At 39.0% G+C, this 27,007-nt stretch overlaps 1 protein-coding gene across 1 annotated transcript in view; it reads right to left on the reverse strand.

Moving 5' to 3' along the window:
- The window catches only part of LOC134317022 (NLR family CARD domain-containing protein 3-like), an 87,870-nt gene extending 70,785 nt beyond the window's left edge, over window positions 1–17,085 (reverse strand). The window contains exons 1-4 of the mRNA XM_062997668.1: window positions 16,968–17,085; window positions 15,709–15,711; window positions 13,482–15,258; window positions 8,837–9,007 (exon numbers count right to left, since the gene is read on the reverse strand). Coding sequence (XP_062853738.1) covers window positions 8,837–9,007; window positions 13,482–15,258; window positions 15,709–15,711; window positions 16,968–17,070 — 2,054 coding nt within the window. The 5' untranslated portion in view covers window positions 17,071–17,085. The remainder of the gene's footprint in view (window positions 1–8,836; window positions 9,008–13,481; window positions 15,259–15,708; window positions 15,712–16,967) is intronic.
- Between the last annotated feature and the right edge of the window lie 9,922 nt (window positions 17,086–27,007).

Genomic DNA, 27,007 nt, shown 5'->3' on the forward strand with positions numbered 1-27,007 from the left:
GATCAGCACAACTTTCCTCTGTAATACTGCAGTTACACAACCTGTGGAGAAAAAGATTTTTGGGTCCTTAATAGTTTTTCATTTACTATGTGAACTGCACTAAAGGAAAAAAAATTGTCTATAACAAACATCTACATACAGATAAATGTACACACCTATAATAACTAGTTTAAAATAACCTGATGTACCCTTTTTTAGCTTTTTAACATCATCACCAGATTCTCTGACTGGAATCTCTGGCCACAAGGTTCAGCTAAATAAACAGCAAGGATCTACTCCTCTACACTGTGTATAAACATGATCATTATACAGTTTTGAACAGATAAACAAAGGTTGCTTGAACGATTATTTTTTGTTATAATAATCTATATTTTTAAATGTTTCACCTGCTACAGTAATTATGAATCACCAAAGCGGGTCATTCTGGTCCATATTCAAGGCCTGCATGGTTTTTACGATGGGTGTCCTTCCAGACTAGGGCTGAAACGATTCCTCGAGTAATTCCTTTACTAAAAATCATCAATTCAAATTTTTCACATCGAGACTTCGTTTACAGCTACATACAGCTCACAGTGTTTCACACGGACTTTCATGCTGTGTGCAGTGAAGAAGCCACGGGCTGCGTCCCAAATCTCATACTAAAAGACTTCTTAACAGGACTTAAACCAGGTACTTTTTGCCTACAGTTCAATGACTAATACGTATTTGTACACGCTCGCTGCTCGCCCCCCCGTACTGTTCAGTATGAAAGTAGCGATTTGAAACGCAGCCGAGATTTGATAACACAGACTGCAAAATTGAGAGAGAAAGAAAATATCGAGAGGTGTGTAAAATAATGTAAAAATGATTACAAGTTCAAACACTTAAGTAGGAGTTTAACAAGAATGTTTTTTTGTTTTTTTGTCACACAAGCTCAGTGTAAAACATGACAACATAAGCACAGCCGAATCATTTCTGATATCTTCCCTACACACTCGCTCCCTATGCCCTAGCATAGTACACTTATCACTCTAAAAGGGCCAGACAATATATATGTAAATCACATTACATGACAGGGCGAACAAACGAGACTGGACAGAGAAAACCACAGAAAGTTTGAGGTCATTTTAAGCTGAAAAAAAACAAAAACTCAGAACAGCATCCACACCATCAGAGCGTCATGTTGATACGCTGACTTTTCTTTAATGCAATTACCACATGCTTTTTTTGAAGACCTAGGCAAACACACACACACACACAAATGACAAATCTACCTCATCTAGGAGATACAATCCTGACAGAACCTCCTACAAACACCACAAAGCCTCCCAACTAAATATTAAAGCTTTATGTTCTGTGTGAGCTGTAGCTGAAACTTTTAGTTCTGAAAGTTGCACAAATTAGAGGCTTATGTTTATGTATTGTTGTTTTAGTGTTTTAGGTTACCTGTATAAATTTTAACAGTAATTTGATTTATTTTTTATGTATTTGTTTTTGCATTTCAGTAATGTTCTCTTTAAACTGTCCTGTATGCAAGGAATAAAAATGTACAGTTTGTTTTAGGAGACGCAACTTATTTAATCTTATATGTATTTATTTTGGCTCATTATTAAAGCAAAAGTATTTCTTAACCGATTACTCAATTAATCGCCGGAATAATCGATAGAATATTACAGAAATAACCGATAGCTGTAGCCCTATTCCAGACATCATTTTACTCAAATTGTTATACTGATTATCAGCAATAATGGCTAGCGTACCTTACCACTGTGGCACCTATACAATAATAAACATATCAGGTAAAAATCCAAAGCCATCATTCTACATACACAAGTTTAGTTGTTCTGCAGTGTGGATCCTTCAGTAGACCTGAGATCTTCTTCACTCCTGGATCTCCATGTATTTTCTCTCTCAGATCCAGCTCTCTCTGCAGTAATGGGTTTATATTCACAGTGTTCCTCAGGTATTCAAAACCAGTTTCTGCATCAGGTCTCAACAACCTGTGGAATAAAGACATCAGTACATTTTACTGTGAAAGAATTGTTCCATGTTAATCTCGAATTGTTAATAAAAACATGCTATAAAAATGTATAATAAACTATACATGTATAATAAGATAAACAGGTTTATCAATTCTGGAGACAAAACATCAATATTTTACAATAATTGCATTTACCTGTAAAATAAACTATAAATTGGTTGGTTAAAAACTATCTGCAGGTTTAAATAATATAAATTAAATAAACAAGCATTTTTACTAATTTGCTTAGAGAGAGAAAAAAGTGACACATTTAAAAACTTTAAATTACATGTACAGTGGGGAAATTAAGTATTTGATACACTGCCGATTTTGCTGAAGTTTTCCCACCTACAAAGAATGGAGAGGCCTGTAATTTTTATCGTAGGGACACTTCAACTGTGAGAGACAGAATCTAAAAAAAATCCAGAAAATCACATTGTACGATTTTTAAAGAATTAATTGGTATTTTTTTGCATAAAATAAGTATTTGATACAATGGAAAAACAGAACTTAATATTTGGTACAAAAACCTTTACAGAGGTCAGATGTTTCCTGTAGTTCTTGACCAAGTTTGCACACACTGCAGCAGGGATTTTGGCCCACTCCTCCATATAGATCTTCTCCAGATCTTTCAGGTTTCGGGGCTGTCGCTGGGCAACATTGAATTTCAGCTTCCTCCAAAGATTTTCTATTGGGTTCAGGTCTGGAGACTGGCTAGGCCACTCCAGGACCTTGAAATGCTTCTTACGGAGCAGTTAGTTGCCCTGGCTGTGTGTTTCGGGTCATTGTCATGCTGGAAGACCCAGCCACGACGGTCCGTGTACCTTTGGTAATTCGTTTTTCACTTTAAATCCCAAAGTTGAAAAACAAGAAAACGGGTCGTTTTTTGTTTTTAGTTTCAAAAACCAATATTGAAAAACGGGAAAACGGGGCGTTATTCGTGTTTCGTTTTAAGATAAAAAATCAAATAACAAATAAGCAGAAATTGAAAAACGGGTCGTATTTTAATTTTCCAAAATCAAAATTTTTCATCAGTTCAACCAGAAATAAAAGTGCGAGCGCGTGCACGTGCTGAGGTGCGTGTACACGCTTCATATAAAGTGTAAATCAGGTACAAGTGTTGAGAAGACGGAGCAAAAAGTCATAATAACATTACACCGCGTCCCCTGTTATATTACCGTAATACAGGCTTATTTGTTATTTGATTTTCGTACATGTCACGGTGAAGCTATTACATCTAATGCTTCTTTTTAATCAGTGTTCTGCCTATTATTTACCACATAACTTTTTGAAATATATTTGATTGTTGTTGCTCCTTGTTCACTGCAGAGTTAGTTCGTGCAATTTTATAAATTTTTGGATGTTTATTGGCCGAGAACAAGAAATATTGAATCGCCTCGGTTAAGGATTCGAATCTTCGTACTGAATCAGGAATCACGAGTCCGAGATCTCAATGAACCCGGATCCTATGAGTCCTCTGATTGGCCCTGGCTGTGAGTGCACGGAAGATAAGTGATATTTGGATCCATTTTCATGCAGTAAATCAATCGCAATCAAGATGTCAGTACAAGTGACTCAAGTGAACCGAATCACATTACTGAGTGACTCAGACTAACCCGAGTCCATAAAATGAACCGAATTTACCACCACTATGTGACATGTACGATTAGTTATGCCTGTATTACAGAACTGAGTCCTATACGGTAATAATAATAGTAATAGGATAAATAGTTCTTGTGTGAATAACAAAGGCAGGAAAAAGTACAGCAGACACAAAAGTCAGAACAGGGGACGCGGTGTAATGTTATTGTAACTTTGTGCTCCGTCTTCTCAACACTTGTACCTGATTTACACTTTATATGAAGCGTGTACACGCACCTCAGCACGTGCACGCGCTCGCTCTTTTATTTCTGGTTGAACTGATGAAAAATGTTGATTTTGGAAAATTAAAATACGACCCGTTTTTCAATTTCTGCTTATTTGTTATTTGATTTTTGATCTTAAAACGAAACACGAATAACGCCCCGTTTTCCCGTTTTTCAGTATTGGTTTTTGAAACGAAAAACAAAAAACGACCCGTTTTCTTGTTTTTCAACTTTGGGATTTAAAGTGAAAAACGAATTACCAAAGGTACACGGACCCACGACCCATCTTCAATGCTCTTACCGACCATGACCCTATCCATCCTCCCTTCAATACAGTGCAGTTGTCCTGTCCCCTTTGCAGAAAAGCACCCACGGTTGGGACGGGTTGTACTCATCAAGGTTATAATAGTTTTGGATTTTTCATTATAGTTTAGTTTTATTTCGTTGTGACTTTTTTTCACCAATTCAATTAGTTTTAATTAGTTTTTAGAGTGGGTTTGCTAGTTTTTATTAGATTTTTATTGTTTTTTTAATGCTTAGCTATAGTTTAGTTTTTATTAGTTTTAGTTTTTTTATACTTTGGATTATTTTCAGGTGCAGGATTCAAAAAGGTCAGAGTAAGTATTGTGTAATAAAAACTCAACAAAAGATACCATTTAAAAAAAGTATTCAATTACTGTTGAACAACCAACTGTCCACAAAAACTGTAACAGTCCACAAGATAGCAGCCCTAAGTGCCTTTAGTTATGTGTATAATACTGCTGCTGAAAATAGTTAATAGACTAAGGACACACATGAACATAATAATTAGGGCTGTCACGCGATAAAAAAATTTAATCTGGATTAATCGCGATTAAAGAACCAAATTAATCGCAATTAATCGCAAACTAATAACTAAGCAAAATTTGAACAGTTATGCAAATTTTTTATTTATGTTAAACAATAAAAACATTCATAAAAATATGATAAAATTATTCAGTCTAAATTATTTTTAGAAAGACAGCCAATACCTATATGTAGTTGTTAACAGTTACCATCTTTCAGCCAGTTATTTAAAATGAGTCTGTTCACATTAACTGGTAAAAGTGAGGATCTATACCTGTTCATAACCCTGCCACTGAAAACAGGCGCTCACAATATGAACCATGTTGTACCTAGGAGCTCAAGGGCCCCAGTGCAAAAAAATGTTGGGCCCCCTCAACAAATTGCATATGCTGATAGCTGATCAGAATGAATTAAAAGTCACTCAGAAGTTACACTTCAAGTTCAAATTCCTGCCTCTGGTATATTTAATGCACAGTTTAAGTTATTTTAATTTTACTTTACGAAAATATTGTAATATAATAATAACGACCTGGCGAGTGCAGCCAATGTGGGGGCAGTGAGGTGAGTGGTTGAGTTCATGTTGTGGAGGCCCCCCTGCCATGGGCCCCGGTGCACCTTTAGTATCTGCTGTAGTTTTTCCTGCCCTTGTAATTCACACAAGAACTATTTTCCTTAATTTTTTTTCCTCTCACCCGTCATGTAATATAATGTCTGGCCCTTTAAGAATGTTAAGTGTACTATAGGGCGCAGGGAGCAAGTGTGTAGGGAAGATGTCGGAATTGACCATGTCCGGCTGTGCTTTTTTTCTTCTGTTAATCAGTGTTCTGCTTCATGCACTTTTAAGGAACGCAAATTACCACAGAGACACATATTTACATGACACAAACAGCTAAAAAATAGTTTGATTAATAGTTTGATTAATAGATAAATAGTTTGAAATTTTTCATCTCGATAAATTTTTTTTTATCGCGATTACAAATTTTACGCATTAATTAATGCGATTAACGACAGCCCTAATAATAATATAAACTAATTAATGAGACACACATCAGGGAGCTCAATCTGAGAAAACATCAACTTAACTTTTGCTGTGGTCATTTTGCAGGCTAGTGTGGTGAGCAGAAACAGAGTGTAAACATGAAGTGGCGTCAGGGAGCATCCCCCAATCTCAATCCGCTCCCTACTCACTCCCCCTCTCCACTCCACCTCCGTTTGCGCGTTCACGTGGAGTGTCACTCTGTAGTGGAGTGTTAGTGAGGAGGGAACAGTTTGGGAAAGGCCGTATGAGGTACCGTACGGTGCCGGCAGCTAATGTAAAACTGCTCAAATGGAAAACATCGATTTCATATCAGTTCGCAAGGCTCATAAATAAATTGACAAACACGAAAACAAAGGCTATTCTATCTATAATTTTAGTACGTTTTAGTTAGTTTTGTAAACGCATCATACAGTTACAGTTAGTTATAGTCTTTTCTTTTAATTACCGTTTTTATTTATTTCAGTTAACGAAAATGTTTTTTAAATTTCAGTTCGTTATTTCATTCGTTTTCGTTAACGATAATAACCCTGGTACTCATCCTTCTTCTTCCTCCAAACACGACGAGTGGAGTTGATACCAAAAAGCTCTATTTTGGTCTCATCTGACCACATGACCTTCTCCCATGCCTCCTCTGGATCATCCAGATGTTCATTGGTGATCTTCAAACGGGCCTGGACATGTGCTGGCGTGAGCAGGGGGGCCTTGCGTGCCCTGCAGGATTTTAATCCATGGCGGCGTAGTGTGTTACTAATGGTAATCTTTGAGACTGTGGTCCCAGCTCTCTTCAGGTCATTGACCAGGTCCTCCAGTGTGGTTCTGGGCTGATTCCTGACCTTTCTCAGGATCATCCTTACCCCACGAGGTGAGATCTTGCATGGAGCAGCAGACTGAAGAAGATTGACAGTCATCTTGTGTTTCTTCCATTTTCTAATAATTGCGCCAACAGTTGTTGCCTTCTCACCAAGCTGCTTGCTATTGTCCTGTAGCACATCCCAGCCTTGTGCAGGTCTACAATTTTGTCCCTGGTGTCCTTAGACAGCTCTTTGGTCTTGGCCATGGTGAAAGGTTGGAGTGTGATTGATTCGAGTGTGTGGACAGGTGTCTTTTATACAGGAGTTTAAACATGCGCAATAAATACAGGTAATGAGTACAGAATAGGAGGGCTTCTTAAAGAAGAACAACAGGTCTGTGAGAGCCAGAATTCTTTCTGGTTGGTAGGTGATCAAATACTTATTTCATGCAATAAAATGCAAATTTGTTGAAGTTGAATCTAAAATTAAAAAATCATACAACGTGATTATCTGGATTATTGTTTAGATTCTGTCTCTCACAGTTGAAGTGTCCCTACGATAGAAATTACAGGCCTCTCCATTCTTTGTAGGTGGGAAAACTTGCAAAATCGGCAGTGTATCAAATACTTATTTTCCTCACTGTATTAAAACTAGGGGTGGGTTTATAAAATCGATTTTTTGATTCGAATCGATCTTTATTTGAATGATCCGATATCGATTCATATAAACGCGAGATCGATCTTTTAAATACGCCCCTTTTTACGGTGCACACGGAAATCTGTTACCCCCTTTAATTTCACGTGACCAGCCAGTGTTTTTTCATGCAACGAAATCTGACCTGCACATCAGTTTAGCATGGCAGAAGCTCAAGTTATGACCACTACACAACTTTTTGCACTGATTTTCGCTCGGCGACGGGTCGGTGCTGGATTCGGGAGGAACTCGGTGTTCGCTCTGCGATCAAAACTCATCTCTCAATCAATGTGAGAAACAGCGAGGGGAAACACAGGGGAGAGGTTGTAAACAGGTGGAGCGCAATATACAGTAGTTTCTATCAGAATACATCAGCACACGAGTTTTACAGTATTTCTGACCTGATCGTTCTCTACAAAACAAAATATTTATTAACCTCCAGCTCACTATAGAACAAGCCATGCTGCTCGTGTTGCCAAATCCACTCAGATTCATTTATTTCATCAGCGCACAAACTTTCATCTCTCGCTACTTGTTGATGTGCATGTTTGGACGTGGTATCATTAAACCTTCTTAATCACTTCTCACGTTTGTTTTCGTGACAAAACGTAGTTTTGGAGACCAGAGAAGCTCGCCTGTGATTCCCCCTGGTGATAGATGGTGTAGTGTAAAACCCCCCATCGCCGATCAGTCGTGTAGTGTGAACATTACAGCGACCAGGTGTTAATCAGAGTGTCGTGTAGTGTAAACTTGGCATAAGCTGTTCAACAGCCAGGTGTATGTTTACATTACATTTACAATGTTGTAGCGTGTCAGACATATAAAATAATAATAAAAAATGAATGTTACTGTTTTCTGTTTTGGATTAATTATTTATGTAAACAAAATACACAAATATTTGTAATAATGAGTGTTCTTTGTACAATTATCACATTCGTTCTCTGAACATCTGTACATATTTAAACAAAACCTGTTAATGTAACTCAAATATGCCTAAATGTGTTGAATCGAAATTGAATCGAAAATCGAATCGAAGATCGAAGATCGAATCGAATCGGGACCTTGTGAATCGGAATCGAATCGATCCAGGAAATTAGCCCAGCCCTAATTAAAACTGTAATTTTTAAAAAGTGTGACCTGAATAAATGTAGTACATCACTACCAACAATTCCTCACAAAACACACATTCACCCAGATTCAGGTTTACAAATATTCACCTCAGTGTCTTCAGATTACAGTCCGGATCTTCTAGTAACTCATAGAGCTTCTGAACTCCTGAATCTCCAGGATCGTTCCCTCTGAGATCCAGCTCCATCAGCTTTGATGATGGGTTTAATTTCAGAGCTTCAGCCAGAGCAGCATAACCTTCCTCTCTTACACCACAATCTGATAATCTGCAGAAATAAGAAATGTATTATGCAGAAACATGAGGCAGTAGATGAAATGAAAAAACAAAAATATCAGGGATTGTTATTGTTACATGATGTTGAGAAACTAGTACAATTATTCTAAAGTTTGAAGGCTTGAATAGAATTTTTTATTCTATACTTTAGTTTTATTTACAATATTACAGAAACATATTACATTGCTAAACTACCTAATACAAGAGAGATCTCCAGTTTACCTCAGTATCTCCAGTTTAGAGTTCTGATTCTTCAGTCCAGAAGATATCAGCTCTATTCCTGAATCCTGCAGGTCGTTGTTGCTCAGATCCACCTCGATCAGGTTGGATTCAGAATTAAGAACCGTGAGTAAAGCTGAGCAGCTTCTGTCTGTCAGGTTACAGCTACTGAGTCTGAAAATACAACAGAACATCTGATCATCTACAAGCAGGGATGGACTGGCCATCGGAAGGGTCGGGAGTTTTCCCGGTGGGCTGCTCTGTATGTGGGCCGCTGAAAGAGTGAAAAATAAATTCTGTTTTAAATATTCCTGAATAATAATCCTGAAGTGTGCATTGGCCCACCACATTATACCCACTGCATGTCCATTGGCCAATCACAGAAATGTCCCTCCCCTAGGATAAATTGTAATCACAACAACAGGTGTTCAAAAAATAGTGAATGCGTGCGAGATGGAGAAATGGTCGAAAAAGCGTAAAGGAGGTGCAGAAAAAGCCTGTCATAAAAAAAAAAAGAAGAAGCTGCAAGCAGATGCAGAAAAGTGCAGGAAACTGGACAACCTGTTTGGCAGTGGGGAACTACAGCATAGCCAAAGAGCAGAAAAGATATAGTTAGAGTCCAGTGCCTCTGCTTCGTTAGAAACGCAGTTTAAGAAGAGACTGTGGGCCCATCTCAAATGTCGCCTATGCCCTACTTAGGGTACTTCCTAACAGTACAAAACATTTCTGAATGATTAATAAGTAGTTATCTAAGCTACTGTTCGATACCAGGGGCTTTAAACCAGCCGTTTTAACCCTTGTATTGTGTTAGAAAGCTGCCCACATCTTTAGTGTTAGCGGGTCAAATTTTACCCGATTTAAATCAGCCTCAAAAAAATACTAAAAAACAATAGTTATCATCCAATTTTGTTTCTCACCTGATAGCTAACTTAGTTTGTATTTAAATCCATGTAAACACTGTTTTCAATTAGATTTTTTTGGCTCCATAAACTTTTCATCTCACAATATACCACTCATTTTCAAAAAAAAAAAATAATAAATAAAAAACTGTTTAAATACACTGTAGTGAATTTCCTATAGTGAAGAAACAATGTAAGGATATTATCTGAGTCTAACAGACTAATATCAGAGCACACTGAGCAAAAATTGCTTTTTTTTTTTTCTTCTAAACATTATTATCTATAGACCGTTTCAATGAGGTAAACAATAACAACGCTACTGCGCATGTCTGTTCCTTCCGCCTTTCCGGTAGCGCCATTTTTAAACATCCATCCAGCTGTCAACATGACGAGATTGTACTTTGCGAGTCTCCCGAACGCGAAACAAACGCGATATAAGCAGAAATTTATTTTATTTTTTTTATTTATTTTTTTTTGTTTGTTTTTTTTTTATAAATTTAGCACGTTCAATTTTTCATCCCATCTATCATCCTCTCATTAGTGCGGATTCCTGCTCCTGGTTGGGGCTGACGAGGCCGTTCCACGCCTCCTCCGAAACGTGCACAGCCAATCGACCGTCTTATCACCCACACTTGACGAGTGTAGCGTGGCAGAGTACTGTGCACGGAGGATCACACACTCCGCCACACCCCCTCCCATCTCCATACAGGCGCCACCAACCAACCGCCCCGTTCCTGAGAGAGCATCCCCTACGGTCTCAAGTCCCGCCCCCCACCCGGACAACAGGCCAATCATTGTCCATAGCCTCGACCGTGAAGGCAGAGCTGGATTCGAAACGACGCTCCTTCGAAATCCAGCTCTGGTTGCAGCGCATGTCTTTTACCGCTGCGCCACCTGAGCGGCATAAGCAGAAATTTATGATAGATCATCAAGTATCTTTACCAGCCCCTTTTGAGGAGAATTTAAGAAGTAAAAAAGTGTTTTTCCTCTGACCTAAAACGTTTGCCTGAGGTAACATACCCAGCCGTGTATCACTACCTTGTTGAAACGGAGTGTGTTTACACCAGAGAGGCAGTGAAAGCACACCGCAGTTTGAACGCATACAATTAATTATTAAAATAATTATTGTGTCATCTCCCCTTTTGTGTCTGTTGAGCTAAGAGCCATTATAATATGATAAAAATATGACAAACCACAGTGAATTACTTATTACTGAATTAGAACATATTAGCTAATGCTAAAACTATTTTTTTATAGCCTAACTGGAAATACATGAAATATTTTACAGTAAGCACAATGTATTCATAAATAGAATGTTTACATTTTGTATTACAAAAGTAGAACCATGTTTCTTTACAGGTCTGCGTGTCATTTAATAATTAAGCTAAGCTAATTATTACAGCTAATTAAGCTGTTAATATAATTCCATATAGTGACGTTTCCCCAAAATATAGTCCTATAAAGTTATGGCTTTTACACAGTATTCTAAGGAAAATGTAAACTTTTTAAGGCTTATGTTAGGTTTATGTTTATTCTGTACTATTAATACAAATATTAAGTGCCTGCGTATTTTAATACACTTAAGCTAAACGTCAGGGACAAGACACCATGAGAACAGCGTTCAACTGAGTACATTTGTTTACAATATTTTATTATGAAATAATATATATTACATTAATTATAAGAGTTGATGGTGGGTATCCAGCCGTCTCTATTTACAGCAGCAATCCAAGCGTTTCACTGTGCGTTCTTTTGGAAATCTGTTCACCTTTATTTCTGAAAGCAAGTTTGTACCCGGCCTGAGGGAACATCCGCCAACCGAACAACATGGTCCTAACTTTAATTTAGACATACTGTCAATAAATCACACCTGCACTAGCGCAAAAGAATTGAAGCAGTCGTGGTCAATCGCTGTTGTTCTGAGCGCTGTTTACCACCAAGCGGAAGCGTCTTAGGAACATTTACGTCACTTCCCTTACTCATGAATATTTATTTGAAACGGTCTATAGTGACATCAGTGCTGCTATGGGTCAGTTTTGACACGTATAGATTTTTTCACTTTTTCATAAAACCAACTTTATTTTACTTAGAACAGCAGGTGTAAATTGAAAATTAAACTATAAATTGAACATTGAAAAACAATATTTTGTGTGTGTGCATGTGCGTGTGTGTGTTTACATGCATATATCACAGTATGTGATTGTTTTAGTGTGCTCCTTGCAGATGTGTTTCTTACATGTGTGGCAAGTGGTGCTAGTTTTTCTGTCCTTGTTGAAGGGGCAGGACTGGCACCTCTTTCTCTTGTTTCCCCTGGCATCGCCTGTCTGGTTCCTTGTGCAGGATGCTGGTGTGGGTGTAGCCTGAAGCTCTCTCAACAAATTGACAGAGGCTTGGGTTCGGGGCAGCCACTGGCGTCTTTCAATGTGGGGATATACCAGAGTCCTCCCCAACTCCTCCAGAAAAAGCCTCCTCTTGAAGGTTTTTCCGATGTTTCATCCAGGATTTATTTCCGTCCACACCACAAATGCATTGTATGCAGAAACATACAATATATTATAAAAGACTGCCATTGGTTACCTTTTTGTCTTTCGCTTGCATGTGTATGTGCCAGTGACCTTGTCCAGATTGTCAACTCCTCCTTTGTTTTTGTTATAATCCAGGATCATATCTGGCTTTTTGTCCTCCCTACTGCTCACAGCAACATCCTTGTGGAGAGTGGACATCACAATGACATTTCTGGGGTTTTTTGGACAGTTTGACACAATTGTGGTTCTCTCTAAGAATGCAAACTTCGAGGAGAGAGGTGCCCTGTCCTTTGTTCCAAGAAGTGCAAGAGGAAGCTCAGGTTTGTTTTTCCTGACCGTTCCCACCATGGTCACCTTCTTCTTCAGCAGTTCTTGGTCATAGAACGTGAGTCTGTATGTCTCTCTGTGTGTGTATGTGTGTGGTGGGGCAAATTGAGCCAGATTTGATCCACAGAGCAAACCACACCTTTTATGTAATAGACGCAACAGCCAGTATTCTATGCCGGGTCATATTTGACCCATAACACCACAAATGTCACTTTTTTTATTAGAGACATTCAGAATGGACTAAAATTATGAAAATTTATTTTGTTGTGTTAAAATAGCTGTTTCTGAGGATATCATAAAATCTTGTTCCAATACTAAAAAGCATAGGGTACTTTTTACATACCTGAACTTAAAAATGGGTCAAATTTTACCCAAACACAAGATAAGGGTTAAGGACTATTTTTGTGAAAGTTCTATTATGTCGTGTCCAACATAGTGCATATAGCACATAGGGAGGTGGATATATTTTGAGATGGTACCATTAGTCTCTGCTCCTCAGAAAAAGTAAACAATATCTTGTCCTCTATAATACAGAAAAGAAAATGCAGTTGTTCAGGAAATTTTTTAGAGTGATTATGTGCATAGCTCACATGGTTAATTGATATTGATATGTGTGGCACGATGTGCTTGTAGTGGGCCGGTTAAGAAAAAAGTCCAGGGCTGAATTTTGTTCCCAGTCCAGCCCTGTCTACAAGCATTAAATTCAAATATATTACTACTGATATTGTATGATTCTTAGGAGAGACAGGGCTGCAGTTCCAGCTTAAGGCTCAAACTCGAAATGTCTCAACTATAGATAGACTTTCTGTGTCCCTTAGGAGCCATGTCCAAGTTTAAATGTCACTAAATGAGCATCAGTAGAAAAAAAACAAGCTAAAATGAAACTGTTTTACTTACAGAGCTCTTTTAGACTCCTTGACGACTGGCAGCAGCCTCCTAAAGCATTCATCTGACCTTATGAACTTCTGTAGGTCAAAAACATCCAGATCTTCATCTGATGTCAGCAACACAAAGACCAGAGCAAACCACTGTGCAGGTGAGAGTTCAGTTTCAGACAAACGACCTGAGCTTAAGTAGCTTTGGATTTCTTTTACTAAAGTATCATCGTTTAACTCATTCAGACAGTAGAACAGGTTGATGGATCTCTCTGGAGATGGATTTTCATCAAACTTCATCTTGATGTACTGAGCAATTTCTTTCTGGCAGTCAGAACTTCTTCCACTGGACTTCAACAGACCTCGGATGAGTTTCTGATTATAGTCAACTGTGAGACCCAGAAGGAACCGAAGAAAAAGATCAAGATGTCCACTGTCGCTCTCCAAAGCCTTGTCCACTGCTGTCCTGAGAAGTTCCATAGCTTTGTTCTCAGGGTTCTCTGATGATGTCGACTCTTGGTCAAAAACATTCACATTTTCATTTCTGAGACACATGTATGCATATAAAGAGGCAATAAACTCCTGAATGCTCAGATGCACAAAGCTAAAAACTGTGTCGTGAAACCTGCTTGTTTCCTGAGTGCACAGGCCAGAGTAGACAGAGATTTTACTGACATCAATTCCACATTCTTCTAGATCTTCTGCATAAAAAATCAGGTTGCTTTTTTCCAGGTTATAAAATGCCAGCTTTCCCAGTGCCAGTATGGCCTCTTTATCCCATGGAATATCTGAGGAGTTTTTTCCTGTATATTTCAGGTTTCCCTGGATGGTCTGGAAGATCAGAAAGCAGGTGTACATCTCAGTCAAAGTCTTTGGTGTCTCTCCATCTTCTGTTTCCTTCAAAATCTTCTCAAAAACTGTGGCTGAAATCCAGCAAAAGACAGGAATGTGGCACATGATGAAGAGACTCCGTGATGCTTTAATGTGTTTGATTATTTTGTTGGCGAGGCTCTCATCACTGATTCTTTTTCTGAAGTACTCCTCCTTCTGTTGATCATTGAAGCCTCGGACCTCCGTTACCCGCACCACACATTCAGCAGGGATCCTAGCAGCTGCAGCAGGTCGAGTGGTTATCCAGATCAGAGCTGAGGGAAGCAGGTCTCCTTTGATGAGGCTGGTTAGAATAACGTCCAACGTGGCTGGAATCGAAGCGTCTGTCAGTGTCTTATTTTTCTGGAATGCCAAAGGGAATCGACATTCATCAAGTCCATCAAAGATGAACATGACTTTATACCTGTCTGTGAACCTCAGTCCTTTAGTTTCAGGGAAAAACTCAGAGATGAGGTCCCTCAGGCTGCGATTTTCTTTCTTCAAGTTTAGTTCTCTGAAAGGCAGAGGAAACAATAATTTGATGTCCTGATATTTTTTATCTGTAGCCCAATCAAGGACAAACTTCTGCACACAGATAGATTTTCCAATGCCAGCCACACCCTGTGTCATCACCATTCTGATGTCCTTGTCTTGTCCAGGCAGTGGTTCAAACATGTTTTTGCAGTCAATTTGTCGCTCCTGCTGCATTTCAGTTGCTTCCTTTGTTACTCTGGTTTTCTGCTTTTGGATTTGTCTCATCTCGTGCTCCTGGTTTATAGTTCCAGCTCCACCTTCAGTGATGTAGAGATCCGTGTAGATCTGATTTAAAATAGTGGACTCTCCTTGTTTTGAAATTCCTTCCCACACGTGCTGATACTTCTTTCTCAGTATCAGTTTCAGTTTATGCTGTTCAAACCCAATTAGTTCATCTAAACAAAAAATATATAAAAAAATATACATTTAAATTACAGTTACAGCCAAAAGTTTACATACACATGAAAGGGTGTGTTGTGTGGCAGTCTTGGGATTTCAGTGATTTACTTAAGTTTTTTTTTTTTCTTTTTGTAACTGAAGGTATAGAACACTTGAGGGAAAAATGTTTTTGTCTTGCCTAAAAATTTACAGCAACACAGACTTGTATTCAGTCCAAATTGTAAGTCGCTTTGGATAAAAAGCATCTGCTAACTGCCACAAATGTAAATGCAAGAACTGGATAAGATAAAAGCATGAAGCAAAAACCCTGATGGATACAGAAAACTGATGTGAAGGGCAGAGGATGATCAGAAGAGATAAATAAGCTGAGTTGGATTCATTAAAGGAAAGAAAAGCAACAGCAGACCTGCTGACCTGTTGACAACAGAAGTGTGCCCTGCTAGGACTGGCTAATTGAAAGACACATAGTCCTGATGATATAGCAGTTGATCTGGTCAAGTTTGGTGAAGAGATTAATCTTAACAAGCTGCATAAGGTCTGCAGGAAAGTGTGGGAGACTGGGATCTGGTCAGAGGAATGGACACCATCAGACTTTATTCTACTGTCTAAGAAAGGTGCCTTGCTCCAATTCAGCAACTACAGGACCACTATACTGGTCTCACATGCTAGCAGGATCCTGCTGCAAGTGTCAGTAAATACACTGCCTGGCCAAAAAAAGGTCACACACTCTAACATTTGGTTGGACCGCCTTTAGCTTTGATTACAGCACGCATTCGCAGTGGCATCGTTTCCACAAGCTTCTGCAATGTCACAACATTTATTGCATTAATTTTTCCCCAAGATCTTGTATTGATGATGGGAGATTTGGATCCTGGCATCGTCATCTTGGAATATGCCCGTGCCATCAGGGAGTCAGCTGACCTATTCTTTGGGCACATAACGTTGCTGAACCTAGACCTAACCAACTGCAGCAACCCCAGATCATAGCACTGCCCCCACAGGCTTGTACGGTAGGCACTAGGCATGATGGGTGCATCACTTCAGCCGCCTCTCTTCCTACCCTGATACGCCCATCACTCTGGAACAGGGTAAATCTGGACTATCAGACCACATGACCTTCTTCCATTGCTCCAGAGTCCAATCCTTATGCTCCCTAGCAAATTGAAGCCGTTTTTGCCGGTTAGCCTCACTGACAAGTGGTTTCCCTGGAGGTTTTCTAGCATTTGATTTGATTTGATTTCCATTTGACCAAATGTTTAAGTGATCGCCAATCACGATCATTCAAGACTTTTTTCCGATCACATTCCTTCCTCGAAGATGATGTTTCCCCCCCACTGTCCTTCCACATTTTAATAATGCGTTGGACCATTCTTAACCCGATTTTAGTAGTTTCAGCAATTTCCTTAGATGTTTTCTCTGCTTAATGCATGCCAATAATTTGACCATTTTGAAACAGATTAACATCTTTTCCACGACCACAGGATGTGTCTTTCCACATGGTTGTTTAACAAATGAGAAGCTACTCACTGCATCAGTTAGGGCTTTTTGTTGGCCAGGCAGTGTATAATGTAATGCTTTTAAATGATTTATAAGCAAAATTAAAGACTATAACCACTAATAGATTGTCTTTATCATGGCAGCAACACAACACAACATGCACGTGTTTATAAATGTATGAAGTGTTAAATATCTGTTATATTCTTACTCTGAAGAGTATCCACGATATCATCACATTCCATCATCTTCAGAAAATGAAATATCATATTAAGAACAGAGTCTCTCAGACTGAACATCTTCTCATCCTTCATTTCCTCGTTATAGTTTGTGTTTTCTTCTTTCAAAAGATTTTTAAACATTTCCAGTTCCTTCTTTACAAACCCCACGATCTTCTTTTCCACTTCCTTAAAACAAAACAGAATAGAAAAATATAAAACACACAACTATTAGACCATCACAATGTTCAATTACTAATGCACCAATATTTTATAGTAACTTCTGACACTCATATCTGTACAAAATACTATTAATAATCAATCTAAAAAACTCCTGATGAGTTTATCATTATTCTACACATTGAGGGGGAATTTAGCGTCAAAATCAAATCCAGTCCCTGCACTATGGGATGGTCATGGATCTGTGATGTTTTTTTTCTGGTGATGTTTTAAGGATGCATCATGGACTCCATGAAGTACCAACAGGTTTTAAACAAAAATCTGTCTGCCTCTGTCAATAAACTACAACTACATTAAGGCTTTACTTCCATCAAACACAAAATGGTTTAAAGAGCACATAATAAAGCTTTTACCATGTTTTACCTGAACTAAAGCCAACTGATAAGCTGTTAGCAGAGATAATGAAGAGCTCACAAGAGTGAATCTTGGAGCCTGGAAGGTTTGGAGAGGTTCTGGATTGATGATTGCATCTCATCTAGCACACCTGGGTTCTTACTGACATTAAGCTTTTCAAGTACAAACATTTAATCACCATTTTAATTATTATTTAGTGTGCCTATAATCCCTAACCTGACTGTTCAGAGAAGATATGCTTTAGTGCAAATAAAACTTCATTCTTACATCAAAGATGCTGATGAAGTCTGTGATCTTCTTCTGTAGCTTCTTAGCAGGTTTTCGGTTGCGATGATCTGTGCTGTTAAAAGTAAATTCAGTACAGATTTATAACCAGCAGCTTAAATAAATACAATTATTTGATGAATTAATTGACTTGTTTTGGACTGTCGGTATTTACAGTGTTTTATGTGGTTTACTTTATTCTTTGATCATGTATTTGTGATGCTTCAGTACCTGAAATAATAATGTCACAGACACACTACTACATGACTTTTACAGTGGTCAGATATCTGAACTGTTCACACTAGCTGGTCAGCAGCTACTCTAGTGGCAGCGGTAACTTCCCTCCAGACTATTGCAGCACTGGATGAAGCTTAGTGCAGACAGAAAGCCGATGTCTGCTTGATTAGTGGCAAAGGTTTTGTGGGCATATTCTGCCCAGAGCAAATGTTTTGACCAAAATGTGGAGTTGGTCAGGGCTAGAGTGTTCATTCAAGATCTTGGTTGACCCTCTTGGTCATCCACCTTTATGATGAAAGGGAGCTTGGGGTCAGGTAGTTGGAGCTCTGGGGCAGTCACAAGGAGCCTTTTTATTTTTTTAAAGGCCTCTTGGGTCTCCAGCATCCATATGGCCTACCTGAAGACTTCTTGGTCGGGGCATCACAATGGTACCGAAATGGTCAATGAACCACAAAGCCCAAGAAGTGCTGGAGCAGCCAAACCAAGATGGGATGGAAACATTCAGTTATGGTCTGTACTCATAAAGGCCCAACAGGTTGATAAAGGTCATTTTCCACTCATCCCCCAGCCAAAATCTGACTTTTAATTTGCTACAGGTGGAAGGTTTCTTATATAGTCTTGGTTTATTGTTTGCTGGCTGTTGACAAACCTGCTTTTCTCCTAAACTGTTCCTCTCTGGTTTTCTGACGGCTATGGATGAGGACATTCTTTATCTTTTCATAGAAGCATGGCCAGATATGCAAACACAGCACATGTGTGATCCAATAATCTATACCACAATTCAACTGGGGCTGCAAAGGCATTCAAAGCGGATGACAAAAAATGGGGGAAAGTGGAGACAATAATCAAAACATGTTATGAATAATTACAACCCTAAATAACATTATAAGCAGCTTTGTGGAAAAGGACAATTGATTTTGTCTGATTTTAAAATTGCTATAACTGGCGATGTGATGTCATGTATCACGTGACGTTGGTAAGATGGCGGATGTAGTACGAAGATGTAGTGAAAGAGCGAACTGCTATATTGAAAGTGTGCACCGCCTCCAATCTAGTACGTACTGTTTAAGTATGTGATTTCGAAGGCAGCTTTTGTTTCAGGTTGCATTTCTTGATACAGCAGTTAATGATAAGTGACAGAGATTTTCCAAAATACTCTTGAGCCCATGTTGCTCTGTCCATCAATAATTTCCTTCGGGATGAATAAAGTATCTATCTATCTCTATCTATCTATCTATCTATCTATCACGACAGCATGACAGTTTCTCTGATGACTGCTCTCACAAAGTTTGGCACAAAGTGGCGAGCCACGACCCATCCTTGCCTGCAAAGATTAAGCCTTTGATGGACGCCCTTTTATACCCAATCATGATTCAATTACCTGTTAAACTGCTAATTGTGGAACCTTTCAGAACAGTGTCTTATTTTGTCTCTGTCCTGAATTGTTTGAGTGTGTTGAAGGTGTCAGATTCTATTGTTTTTTATATATTTACAAAATACAGTTAGTAGAACCTGGTGTGAGGGGTGAGTACTAGAACATGATGTGGTTAGTAGAACATGGTGAGAGAGGTGATAAGTCAGTACCTTCTCTGAGATGTTTTTCCATCATTAAAGTGAACAGGTTTGTCCATTGACTGGTCACTCTTCATGGATACACCACTGGGTACTGGAGAGGGGGGTCTATCCTTATACTCACTAGATACCACAAAGAGAAGAGAACATAAAGGTTCATGATAAAGAATGTAATTTTTATAGGTAATTGGTTTAAATTGCAGGTTCTATTAAAATACATGATAGTGGGGTTAGTAAAACATGATGTGATTAGTAGACTTTGGTCAACCTGTATTCAGTCATAATTGTAAGCCACTTTGGATAAAATCACCTGCTAAATGCCACCAATGTAAATGTACGTATATACTAATTAATCTAAGGGCTGTGTTTCAATCCACATGCTAGCAGTAAATAGTTTTGTGTAAAATAATATAAAGGACTTGGTTTTAAAAAATAAAACCTTTATTACTCCTAACATTAAAGCAACAAAGGTTAGCTTCAGGTGCTAGCATACAGAATGCATTTAATCGCTTTGGTGATTCCATAAGTAAAAGGAAAGTGTGCTGATGCCCTCTCTGACTTTCTGTTTTTGTTTAGTTCGCCTCCCCCAAATCTGTCTAAATCCAAACTGTGCCACAGTAAATCATCTGGAAATTAGCCAGACTTTGTTGTGTTAGCTTGTTTTACAGAACATCACTGGAAGTGATTTCTGAAAAAATGAGTATCAAACAGGTACAAAGGTAGGGTGACCATATTTTGGTCTTCGAAAAAGTGGACACTTGTCAGGATGACAGCATGGGCCAGACGAAACCGTTGATTTTTGTCTGTATCAACATGCAGTACCGTTCTCTGCATTTTCATTTGAGCATTTTTTAAGAGAAGTGCGAGAAGGCGGGACCTAAAGAGAAAGGTGAAATCAATGCAAAACATGCAAAGAATAGCTTGTGCAGGCTACAACAGCCAAATCCCGCACATTTATAGTGATTTAGAAATCCCGACACTTTTTTAAGGTCCAAAAAGAGCATGTTCGGGAAAAAGAGGACGTTGGTAAGATGGCGGATGTAGTACATCTGTACACTTGCGTACTGAAAGAGCGAACTGCTATATTGAAAGTGTGCACCGCCTCCAATCTAGTACGTACTGTTTAAGTATGTGATTTCGAAGGCAGCTTTTGTTTCAGGTTGCATTTCTTGATAAAGCAGTTAATGATAAGTGACAAAGATTTTCCAAAGTACTCTTGAGCCCATGTTGCTCTGTCCATCAATAATTTTCTTTGGGATAAATAATCTATCTATCTCTATCTATCTATCTATCATGACAGCACGACAAATTCTCTGATGACTGCTCACACAAAGTTTGGCACAAAGTGGCGAGCCATGACCCATCCTTGCCTGCAAAGATTAAGCCTTTGATGGATGCCCTTTTATACCCAATCATGATTCAATTACCTGTTAAACTGCTAATTGTGGAACCTTTCAGAACAGTGTCTCAAATTCAGTCTTATTTTGTCTCTGTCCTGAATTGTTTGAGTGTGTTGCAGGTGTCAGATTCTATTGTTTTTTTATATTTACAAAATACAGTTAGTAGAACCTGGTGTGAGGGGTGAGTAGTAGAACATGATGTGGTTAGTAGAACAAAGTGAGAGTGGTGATAAGTCAGTACCTTCTCTGAGATGTTTTTCCATCATTAAAGTGAACAGGTTTGTCCATTGACTGGTCACTCTTCATGGATACACCACTGGGTACTGGAGAGGGGGGTCTATATTCACCCTCACTAGATACCACAAAGAGAAGAGGTTACCAACATAAAGGTTCATGATAAAAAATGTAATCTTTATAGGTAATTGGTTTAAATTGCAGGTTCTATTAAAGAACATGATGGTGGGATTAGTAAAACATGGTGTGATTAGTAGAGCTCGGTCAACCTGTATTCAGTCATAATTGTAAGTCACTTTGGATAAAATCACCTGCTAAATGCCACCAATGTAAATGTATATACTAATTAATCTGAGGGCTGTGTTGCAATCCACATGCTAGCAGTAAAAAGTTTTGTGTAGAATTATATAAAGGAGGCTTGGTTTTAAAAAATAAAACCTTTATTACTCCTAACATTAACACAACAAAGGTTAGCTTCAGGTGCCATACATCCCAAGTTGCAAAAACTCATTTCAGGGAGGTACCCCTGGACCCAGACCTTGACCGCGACCCCAAGCTAAAAAACCTCTCGCACACACCAAAGGATATGGGTGATAACAGAACTTGTAGGAGCTGCTAATTGAGCTACTAAGCTAACTGTTCGCGTCACAAACACATCAATGTGTACTACATAGTGCACTAGATAGTGTGCAAGATAATAGATTTATGTTCCCTACATAGTGCACTAGATAGTGTGAAAGATAATAGATTTATGTTCCCTACACAGTGCACTAGATTGTAGAGTATATTAGAAAAAAATTTATGTTCCTTACTTAGTGCACTAGATAGTGTACTAGATAATAGACTTATGTTTCTTACATAATGCTTTAGGTAGCGTATTAGTTAACAGATTTAGGTTCCCTACATAATGCTTTAGGTAGCGTATTAGTTAACGGATTTAGGTTCCCTACATAGTGCACTAAATTGTATATCAGATAACAGATTTATGTTCCCTACATAGTGCACTAGATAGTATTTTAGATATGAATTTATGTTCCCTACGTAGTGCACTAGATAGTGAATTAGACAATTGGTTCATGTTCCCTACACAGTGCACTAGATTGTATATCAGATCACGGAATTATGTTCCTTACATAGTGCACTAGATAGTGTATTAGATAACGCATTCATGTTCACTACATAGTGCACTAGAAAGTATAACTAGATGATGATTTGTCTTCCTTACATAGTGCACTAGATAGTGTATTACATAATTAATGATGTTCCCTACATAGTGCACCAAATTGTATATCAGATAACAAATTTATGTTCCCAACATAGTGCACTAGTCAGTATTTTAGACAATTGATTTATGTTCCCTACACAGATTTAATACGCAATCAGGGAAAAAAGTCTGTATCGCCTGCGTGCGCGTTTGTGTCGCTCTTGGCCGCTCGTTCTAGATTCCGGGAGATTTTATCTGACTTGCAGGCATCAGGGAGCCGCTATGTACATTCTCAATGGAGTGGTGATAAAAGGATTCACCGTGGATGCGAAAGAAAGTGGGAGTAGAGCGTCATATTTTACATCAGTATACCTGGAAATATTAATGTTTCCATATGCAGATTATGAAAATATTTTAGATGTAAAAGTAATCCAGCAGCGTCCTTCTAATCTTACATTTCATAAACCGCACCAGTTCAGTCAGACTGCTTGTGTTGTGCATAATCATGAGAATTCCGCTGCTTTGTAAATCTGATTTATTATAAGCTTGTCAATATGTCTAAACTAAAAGACTCGAGTAATAAAATTATTACCACGTAACCTGTTAAATCTCGAGCATGAATAAACTTATGGGATCGGGCTGTATTATCTTTTTGAAGTAATGTTTTCAGTCAGTAAAATTGCATTGTATGTATGATGTGCACAACGTTAATTATGTTATTTTATGTTGTCAAGAGCTTTCGCAATGGTTTCTGTGTGATGGTTGACGAGGGTGGGGGGGGGTGAGGCGCAAGTTCGCGGTTGGCACACGAAGGGGGGCGCATGTCCAAAAAGGTTGAAAACCCCTGGATTAAAGAATGCAGTCAACTTGTCAAAAATGTGTAGTAGCAATCAAAAGTGAAATGTTAGCAGCTTGGCTAAATTATGTCAATTTGGAAAAGCCTGTCTTTGGACTGGGGACTGGGGGAGCACCTGGAAAAAATCCACACAGACACGAGGAGAACATGCAACCTCCACACAGAAAGGACCCAGCCTGCTTTTTAAATTTTAGACCCAGGCCCTTCTTGCTACGAGGTGACAATGCTACCCACCGTGCCATCTTCTTCAAGCAAAAGATAAACAATTAACACTTCACAAAAACTCAATAATGAACTACGTGAAAAACAAAGATTTTGTAATCAACTCTTCTGAACAAAGAGATACTGTAGCTTTGCTTAAATAAGTGAAATCTGAGGCCAGATGAAGGTTCTCTAAGAACTTAAAAACAAAAATGTTTCACTGTCTTCATGCTGCTGTAGGCTGCATTACAACTTGCATCATCTGGCAGTACACTTTATCAAACAATACTGCTTCATTCTCTTGATATGTGAAGGCACTGAAGAAGCACAATAATGCATTTCAATAGGGAAAAAATTGTTCGAACAAGCACCAAAACGAGCATAATTTAAGAGCTTATAAAAGGCCAATTTGTTTATGTAACCACATCACATCCACCCATCCTCTTTGGGTGGCCTGGAGGATACTTTAAATAAATAGGATTTACACAAATCATACAACAACAGAAGGTGTAGTTACAATGTAAAATCGTTAAGAGTAAAATGTCAGTTTTACAGAAAGTAGCTTTAGACTCTGGCACCCCTAATTATGAATGAATGAATCCTTTATTGTCATTGAACATGGTTTAGAACATGGTGAACATTTAGTCAGCCACTGATTGTGCAAGTTCTCCTACTTAGAAAGATGAGAGAGGTCTGTAATTTTCATCATAGGTACACTTCAACTATGAGAGACAAAATGAGAAAAAAAAATCCAGGAATTTATTTGTAAATTATGTTGGAAAATAAGTATTTGGTCAATAACAAACAAGCAAGATTTCCGGCTCTCACAGACCTGTAACTTCTTCTTTAAGAAGCTCTTCTGTCCTCCACTCGTTACCTGTTTTAATGGCACCTGTTTGACCTCGTTATCTGTATAAAATACACCTGTCCACAGCCTCAAACAGTCAACCATGGCCAAGACCAAAGAGCTGTCGAAGGACACCAGGAAGAAAATTGTAGACCTGCACCAGGCTGGGAAGAGTGAATCTACAATAGGTAAGCAGGTTGGTGTGAATAAATCAACTGTGGGAGCAATTGTAAGAAAATGGAAGACATACAAGACCAGTGATAATCTCCCTTGGGGTCAAGATCTCATCCTGTGGGGTCAAAATGATCATGAGAACAGTGAGCAAAAATCCCAGAACTACACGGAGGGACCTGATGAATGACCTGCAGAGAGCTGGGACCAAAGTAACAAAGGCTACCATCAGTAACACACTACGCCGAGAGGGACTCAAATCCTGCAGTGCCAGGCGTGTCCCCCTGCTTAAGCCAGTACATGTCCAGGCCCGTCTGAAGTTTGCCAGAGAGCATATGGATGATCCAGAAGAGGATTGGGAGAATATCATGTGGTCAGGTGAAACCAAAATGGAACTTTTTGGTAAAAACTCAACTTGTCGTGTTTGGAGGAAGAAGAATGCTGAGTTGCACACCATACCTACTGTGAAGCAAGGGGGTGAAAACATCATGCTTTGGGGCTGTTTCTCTGCAAAGGGGACAGGATGACTGATCCATGTTAAGGGAAGAATTAACGGGGTCTTGTATCATGAGATTTTAAGCCAAAACCTCCTTCCAGCAGTGAGAGCATTGAAGATGGAACGTGGCTTCCAGCATGACAATTATCCCAAACACACCGTTCGGGCAACAAAGGAGTGGCTCCATAAAAAGCATTTCAAGGTCCTGGAGTGGCCTAGCCAGTCTCCAGACCTCAACCCCATAGAAAATTTGTGGAGTCCGTGTTGCCCAGCGACAGCCCCAAAACATCACTGCTCTAGAGGAGATCTGCATGAAGGAATGGGCCAAAATACCAGCTACAGTGTGTGCAAACCTGGTGAAGACTTACAGGAAACGTTTGACCTCTGTCATTGCCAACAAAGGTTATGTTACAAAGTATTGAGTTGAACTTTTGTTATTGACCAAATACTTATTTTCCACCATAATTTACAAATAAATTCTTAAAAAATCCTACAATGTGATTTCCTGGATTTTTTTCTCTCATTTTGTCTCTCATAGTTGAAGTGTACCTATGATGAAAATTACAGACCTCTCTCATCTTTCTAAGTAGGAGAACTTGCAAAATCAGTGGCTGACTAAATACTTTTTGGCCCCACTGTACACTTGCACAACGAAATTGAAATACAACCCCCCATCCCCCCGCCCCCTCGGTGCAAGAAAACAACACAGATGTTTAATGTTCAGTTTTGCTTTGGGTCATTGTTGTATAAAAAAGTGAAATGCCAGTTTTTTTGCTAGACTAAGTGCTGTATTGCCCAAAGAGTTTACCTGTTGTCTTATCACACCAGAGAATCTTTTTCAAGTTGCCAGCAAACTCCAAGCAAGCTGTCACATGCCTTATACTCAGCATTGGCTTCCATCTTGTCACTGACATAAAGACCTAATTTATAAAGTGCTGCAGACTGTCTGTTCAAAAGGTTCTACCATATCTGCACAAAAATTCTAGAGCCCTTTTAGAGTGACCTGAATCTTTCCTATCTTTCTGACCAAGGCCCTTCTTGCCTGGATGTACTCTAGGAAGGTTCAAGTAGGTTGTGCCAAGCTTCTTCTATTTCAAGATTATTGATGCCATTGCAGTCCTGGGAACACTCAAAGCTTAAGATATTGCCATAGCTGTAACCGTGGACTGGTAATCAGAAGATCACTGGTTCAAGCCCCACCACTGCCAGGTTGCTGCTGTTGGGCCTTTAAGCAAAGTCCATGATCCTCAATTGCTCAGACTGTATACTGTAATGTAAGTTGCTGTGGATAAAAGCATCTGCAAAATGCCGAAAATGTAAATACCCCTGCCCTTATCTACACCCTGTCACAATTTGCAGTTTGTTTGTTTGTTTATTAGGATTTTAATGTCATGTTTTACACTTTTACACATTCAAGACAGGAACAGTAGTTACTCATTACACAAGGTTCATAAGTTCACACACAAGGTTATATTGAACAGTCATGGACAATTTAGTATCTCCAATTTACCTCACTTGCATGTCTTTGGACTGTGGGAGGAAAACGGAGCACCCGGAGTAAACCCACTCAGACACGGGGAGAACATGCAAACTCCACACAGAAAGGACCCGGACCGCCCAACCTGGGGGTCGAACCCAGGACCTTCTTACGCCACAATTTGCAGAAATCCACAAATATTTCCTTGGACTTGATGGTTGGACTTGACTCTTGTATTTTTTGTCCTGACACTGCAGAGTAAACTGTAAGCCCTTATAGATTCCGGTATGTGCTTTTCCGAAATACATCCTAACAATTCGAATGGCAACTGGTGGATTCCAGTTTGGTTCTACACATCTCAATGATAATTATGCAACCTGGTGGACCAGCCTTTGTCTTGTGGCCCATTGCAGTGCAGCTAGAAAACTAGTCGAGCACCAGTCCAGGCTCACCGAAACACAGCAGACTCAGATGATTTGG

The sequence above is a fragment of the Trichomycterus rosablanca genome, chromosome 6 (genome assembly GCF_030014385.1).
Source record: "Trichomycterus rosablanca isolate fTriRos1 chromosome 6, fTriRos1.hap1, whole genome shotgun sequence".
Classification (NCBI taxonomy): Eukaryota; Metazoa; Chordata; class Actinopteri; order Siluriformes; family Trichomycteridae; genus Trichomycterus; species Trichomycterus rosablanca.